Below are 6045 nucleotides of genomic sequence, written 5' to 3'. Positions count from 1 at the left end.
AAAACTACACTATGTTTGAAGTATATAAAAAAGAGGGTTGGACCTCTTTTTCCAATCATGAAGTATTGGTTCTCTAGGCATAATAATACTGCGGTTTGCAAATACTTTGATTCTAAAAAATGAAGGGACCCATAAAGGAAAGCAAAAAAATCCTCAATGAGATAGAAGAGATTGGGCAATCAAATTAATGAAAAAAGCAATCAGAAACAAAAAAGGGCAAAGCAATCGTTCCTAAAAAAAGAAACATCGCTTGTTTCTGGGCCTCATTTATCCTTTGTGGGCCTATTGCAGCTTGATTCTCTTTGGGCCCGCGAACTAGGTTTCTAGCAGAACTGACGAACTCGAGGACAAAAGTTTGGCAAGTGCGAGAGAGAAGAGATGAACTTGATGTATATCCCTTGTGCTGCTCAAGTACTGCTTACTGTCATCTGACGAGCTAGGGTATGATCCAACACTCAAGGTTATTTGCTAACAAAATAATCCTATCACTGAACTGGTACTTGTTTCTGCCGAAACTGAAAGTGTCGAAACTTAACAATAAACTGCATACATTCAGAGATCGACAGTTGCACTAAACAGAGTTGCATTTGAGATAAACAGACTTGGATTGCTAAACAGTGGCAACAACAGTAGACAAACATCTCTAACGAGAGATGGCCATCAAGTAAAAAATTCCTAGAGCAAGTATTCCTAAAGCTATCAGATTGGATTGCTTCTTCAACTCAATCAGCTGCTTGAAGTTCTTGTTCATCTTCTTCAATTCCGTCTTCAGTTCGACATCTACCACCGTCGGGTATTCCGGACGCGCTGCTGCTGCCGGAGCGGCACTGTCATGGGGCAGATTGAACTCGCGGATTGCATTCCCCCTCGAATCCAGCAAGCCCAACCCTTGAAGCCTCTGGATGTAATCATCCATCCACTCGAAATGGTGGCATTTCTTCACGATCTGAAAATGAAATGTGATAGATTTTTTGAGAAATTAGAGATAAAGGATGCAAGGAAAACTCAGATCTAACCTGCCCCTCCGGCTTGCTCTCGCATTTGACGAACTCGCGCCCAAAGTTCCCATTCTTCTCCTTCTTCGAAGTCAACCGCTTCAGTGGCGCAGTCCGTGGGCAGTCAGTGCATCGAGTCATCGGCACTAGACCATACACCGGCCACGTGGAACGGGGGGCTGACGAGGAGGTCGACATATCGCCCGAGAGGAAGAAACAGAGGAATTGCTCGAGAGGAAGAAGAACGAGAAGATGGGGAAAGAAACAGAGGAATTGCTCGAGAGGAAGAAGAACGAGAAGATGGGGAAAGAAACAGAGGAATTGCCCTATCTGCTCGATGCCTTTGTCTGTCAGATGGAGAAGAGGAGAAGGGGAAGCTATATTGACGATTTGCCACATTGTATTTTGTAGTTTGAATATTTGAACCAACTCTTAACACTGACATGTGGTGGTCATGTGCGAAAAATACAATTTCATATGTAAAGTGGGGCAGATCGTAAAAACCCGAGAAGGACAGTGCAGTAGCCAATCAGGATGCATCACGCGGATCGCGCATGCCTGCCCACATCTGACGGGTGGTGTTTGGCGCTTGGTAGGATCCGACGACGGACGTTCGACGCTAGGGTTTGGAGCATTTCTGCGGGGTTATGAGCGAGTCAACGGGGTTATTAGGGTTTGACCAGATTTCAAATGGCCATAACTAAATTAGAAAAAATCGCAAAAATATAAAACAAACGTAGTTCGTCCGTTTATGAGACCTAGTTACCATAAAAAAATATAAACTCGGTATAGGGGCATTTTTTTGAAAAATCATTTTTTGAAGTGATCTGTCAAAATGAAGTTCAAATGTTTTTAAAAAATTCAAAAAAACTCAAAATGTTGTAATTCTTGTGCACATAGCCGTCATATGTGACAAGGTTATGAGAAAAAAATATAAACTTGGTGTAGGTCATTTTCATGAAAAAAGGCTTCACACAAATGAGCTATCACCTATGAACATGTTCAGAGTTCGTATAATAGGGAGAGAGGGTTTAGGGTTTGAAAAAAAATCAAAAAAATCAGAAAAAATCTCCATAGCTTCATTTTCGAGTGAATAAGAAGGATCTGAACTTACTTTTTCATTTTCATATCTAAAACGTGTTATTTCACGGTTTTGAATTAAAAGCATATTTTTTCAAAAAAAATGTAGTAATATGAATATTAATCAATAAATAGTGAGACTTCGTTTTTACCATATATATATGGAACAAGTGTTCATAAAAATATATATGCCTCATTTAGCCAAGGTAAAAAAAACTTGATTTCAAATAGGGTTGTTTACCCTAGCTTTCGAGCTTGTTTCTAGCACATTTCTCATTCGGACTGTTCACCTACGAATATTGGGCTTCAAATGCTCGATCAAATACACCACACAGAGCAATGAACCTCCAATGTTCAACTCTCAACTTTGGCTCAAATCCAAATTTTGGCCCAAATTAAAATATTGATTTAAATTCAAATTTTGATGGAAATTTGAATTCTGACACAAATAAGAAACCAAAGTAGAAGCAACATTATTACAAGGGATCCCTTATTACAACTGATAAGTTTTCACAGTAGCTCAAATATACCAAGTTTTAAGATGCCAACATCTTAATACAAATCTACCAAGTTTTAAGCGATCGACTCGCCCTCAAATTGACAACACAAACATTTCCCAACAACTTAATTCAAATTTTCGACTTGCTCCTTGTGTTTGCAGCTGGCTTCACCGTCTTGCTCCTGGTTTCCCTAGTTGAGATGCTCTTTTCTTTCAGACTCTTGTTCCTTTTGATCTTGGGCTTTACTTGGGGTTTTCCCCGTGGAGGTGTTGATGGAGTAGTTCCACTCGCCGAGCACTTGACGACCATTTGACGGTCATCTATGGGTTCAATAATCTTTAAAGGCACAGTTGGAAAAATTACCCCCTCCTCTTCCTCTCTTATAGCTTCAAAACCATCAAAGGCCATGGTTTCAAAATCTTCTGCTTCTTCATCTCTTGGCCTTTTCTCCCTAGAGCTGGTAAATAAAATTATAAGCCATAGGCAAAAAAGACAACAAATGCAAACAAAAGGGTAGCTGCATTCTACAAAGGGTGCAAACACATACCAAGATGCTTCATTTGCTGCTGCATTCTCCACTGCTTCAATTGCTGCTGCATTCTCCACTGCATCTTCAGTCTCCATTGCTGCTGCATTCTCCTCAGCATTGGCTGCTGTCCATCTTTCCTCCTCTCCAAATGATGCATCCACTGCATTGGTACAAAGCCTAGCAATATGCCCCAGAACTCCACATTTTTTGCAAGCACGCTTCTTTGGTAGACGACCCTCCTCACCTGCTCTAATCCTCTGGTTCCTTGGTCTTCCTGGTGGTCTAGTAATGACAGGAGCGTGGAGTTTGAACCCTGGATCTACTATGTTCCATTGATCTTTCCCCAATAGTGCAGGCACATTGTCAGCATAAGCAGACATAAATTTGGCAACAAAGAAATACTCAGAGCAATATTGATCAACTTCACCATCTGCACCCCCGATAACGGTCATCAGATGTAGGGCATGTATGCATGGCTTCCCACGGATCTGCCATTGCCTACAAGTACATTCTCTAGTACTTAGGTTCACAGGATACCTCCATACCCTATTTTTAGTGTCAGTATATGTAACCTCTCCCTCATATGTACCAGATCGAATACATTTCATCTTCAGTCCTCTTGCCTTCAAGTGCAATGCCTTAATCAGTGATGGGAGCATTTGATGACCAACATATTGTGTTTCTGCAATTCTTTTGCGAAGAGCCATCTTTATCATGATCATTTGCCTCATCTTGTCAAATGCTTGCCACAACAAGAGCCCTTTCACTGACTTGAACTTTGAATTGAAGCATTCTGCAAGGTTACTGGTCACATAATCTACTTTGCAGATTTCGTTGAATTGGCTTCTTGACCACACCTTACCATGATGTGCATCCATGTACTCCTTCACAAGAGGATTTTGAGCATACAACACTCTCAAATGGTGTTCATGCTTCCTTTTGCTGCATGTGTATGATGCTGGCCATAAGTTCTCATCATAAACTTTACCTTTGAACTTCTTTTTGAAATTATGCGCTAGGTGTCGCATACATTCCCTATGCTCCACTCCAGGGAATACAATTTCCACTGCACTCTCTAAACCCTTGCAAGCATCTGTGTGTATAGCTAAACCTGGGGGTGTGCCTATAATGTTGCGCAACTGCTGCAGAAACCAGACCCAACTTTCCTCAGACTCTTCCTCCACCACACCAAATGCAACTGGGAATAGCCAGTTGTGTCCATCAACTGCAGAAGCTGCTACTAGCTGTCCTCTCCATCTTCCAGTCAAATGTGTAGCATCTACAGCCAAATAGGGCCTGCAACCATCTAGAAACTCCTGCCAGCAAGCCTTGAAACAAACAAAAGCCCTTCTGAAGCACTCCTTCTGAAATGACTTCCCTTTTATTTTGAATGGAACTGTATGCTTGTCAATCTCTACAACACTCCCTGGACTTGCCATCTCCACTTCAGCTTTGAAAGTGTAAAGCAGCTGAAAACTGTCATTCCATTGACCATTAATTCTGTCAAGAGCCCTTTCCCTAGCATTGAAAATTCTCATGTAAGGAATTTCTATCTTGTACTTCTCAAAAAGCTTCCCATGGAGTGCTGTTGGACCAAGTCCAGGTTCTTCTCTCAGCCAATCCAATATAGCATCTGCCACCCACCTAGTTTTTGCTAGCTTGGTTTTGGCCTTCCCCCCTCCCCCTCCAGGTGGACATGTGTGCTTGTGTGGGTTTTTCTTTATCTGAAACAAAATAAAAGGGTAAAAAACAGTTGAGAAACCTTACTCAACGATCTGAAACTAAATTACTAACTGAACTTGGATTACCTGAATATATTTGCTCTTGATCATACGAGATGCATGCAACTTCCACCTACACCTAGGATATGGACAAAATATTGTGAACCTTGCTGGCTCACTCCTTTTAATCTTATAGGTGTTTTCAGATATAATGCACCATGTTGTCACTGCATTCCGACAGTCCACCATTGATTGGAAAATGGTACCTACACTAAGCTCAGGTTTTTCCCTGTTCCACTCAATTGTTGGCATGTCATCACCATCGTATTCATCCTCGATTAAGCTCTCCATGTTCTCCACCTTCTCTTCATCGTCAGTGTCATCAAACCTAGCTTGGCTGATGGGCTCCTCCATATATTCGTCATCCACTGCTTGCTGACTGGCTACATCGACCAGTTCAGGAAACATCATCTCGTCTTCATCATCATTTGTAGGCACTGCCTCGTCAGGTTCTGCATCTTCTTCTACACCAACTGCAGAAGGTACACGAGAAGCAGCAGCTGAATCGGAACCAGAATTGGCAGCAGGCATGTTCTGGCTCCATGAACCACTTGCTTTACTTGGTGTCGACCTACAAGGAGTGCCGGGGTGCTGGCTATTAGCACAGACAGATGATGTCTGAACTCCCTTCCCCTTCACCCATTCTGTGCGTGGCTGAAGCACATCGATTTGGAGTTTACCAAATCGGCAGCCAGCAATCCCAGCAAAAAGCAACGGCATATGATCGTCGCAAGTTAGTGGGAGAAATCTTTGCTCGTCACTGCTGAAGTAATTCAGTTCAACAGCATCGGCATCACTCCAGGGATAGGTGTTTCGGAGCTCAGCTCGCAAATCTTTGAAAGATATGCTGGTTTCTACCACTTTGGGATAGAAAAATGATGAAATCAAATGCGGTTTAGTACCACGCAGCACACTAGTTTCCATTCTAATCGCCAGCCGGAAAGCCAGCGCGGGATCAATCCTATTTTGTTGAGGAAACAAAGGCTTCAGTTAGCCGGGTAAAATCGAGCACAAATTCAAACGATTCAAGCAAACAGAAGTCAAATACGGCCTACAATACGACTTAGAACGTCAATTCGAGGGGAAACAATGCTTACCCAGGTTTAATCCATGAATTATCTGCCGCAGATTCCGCCCAATCCTCTCCACGGTCGACTGCA

General features: G+C 42.3%; 1 protein-coding gene across 2 annotated transcripts; it reads right to left on the bottom strand.

Annotated features, from left to right (window-relative positions):
• Window positions 1–556: 556 nt before the first annotated feature.
• On the bottom strand, window positions 557–5517 carry LOC120963866 (uncharacterized). Of its 2 annotated transcripts, XM_073499899.1 has the most exons (3): window positions 3123–5517; window positions 1017–3032; window positions 557–946 (listed from the first exon to the last, which is right to left on the bottom strand). In XM_073499899.1, exons 1-2 carry the CDS (start codon window positions 4640–4642, stop codon window positions 2705–2707), a joined length of 1848 nt encoding a protein of 615 aa, XP_073356000.1. In that variant the 5' UTR covers window positions 4643–5517; the 3' UTR covers window positions 557–946; window positions 1017–2704. The 2 variants fall into 2 exon arrangements, with proteins under 2 accessions (XP_073356000.1, XP_045084058.2); XM_045228123.2 differs by having other exon boundaries at window positions 1017–5517.
• Window positions 5518–6045: the final 528 nt, after the last annotated feature.

This window comes from Aegilops tauschii, chromosome 5 (genome assembly GCF_002575655.3).
Source record: "Aegilops tauschii subsp. strangulata cultivar AL8/78 chromosome 5, Aet v6.0, whole genome shotgun sequence".
NCBI classification, from domain to species: Eukaryota; Viridiplantae; Streptophyta; class Magnoliopsida; order Poales; family Poaceae; genus Aegilops; species Aegilops tauschii.
Note: the sequence above shows the minus strand (reverse complement) of the source record. Positions and strands in the feature narration are given on the sequence as shown.

Bases quoted from the DNA above. Each gene is read 5' to 3' on its own strand.
- LOC120963866 (XM_045228123.2), bottom strand. From the start codon at position 4,642: ATGAGAATTTTCAATGCTAGGGAAAGGGCTCTTGACAGAATTAATGGT.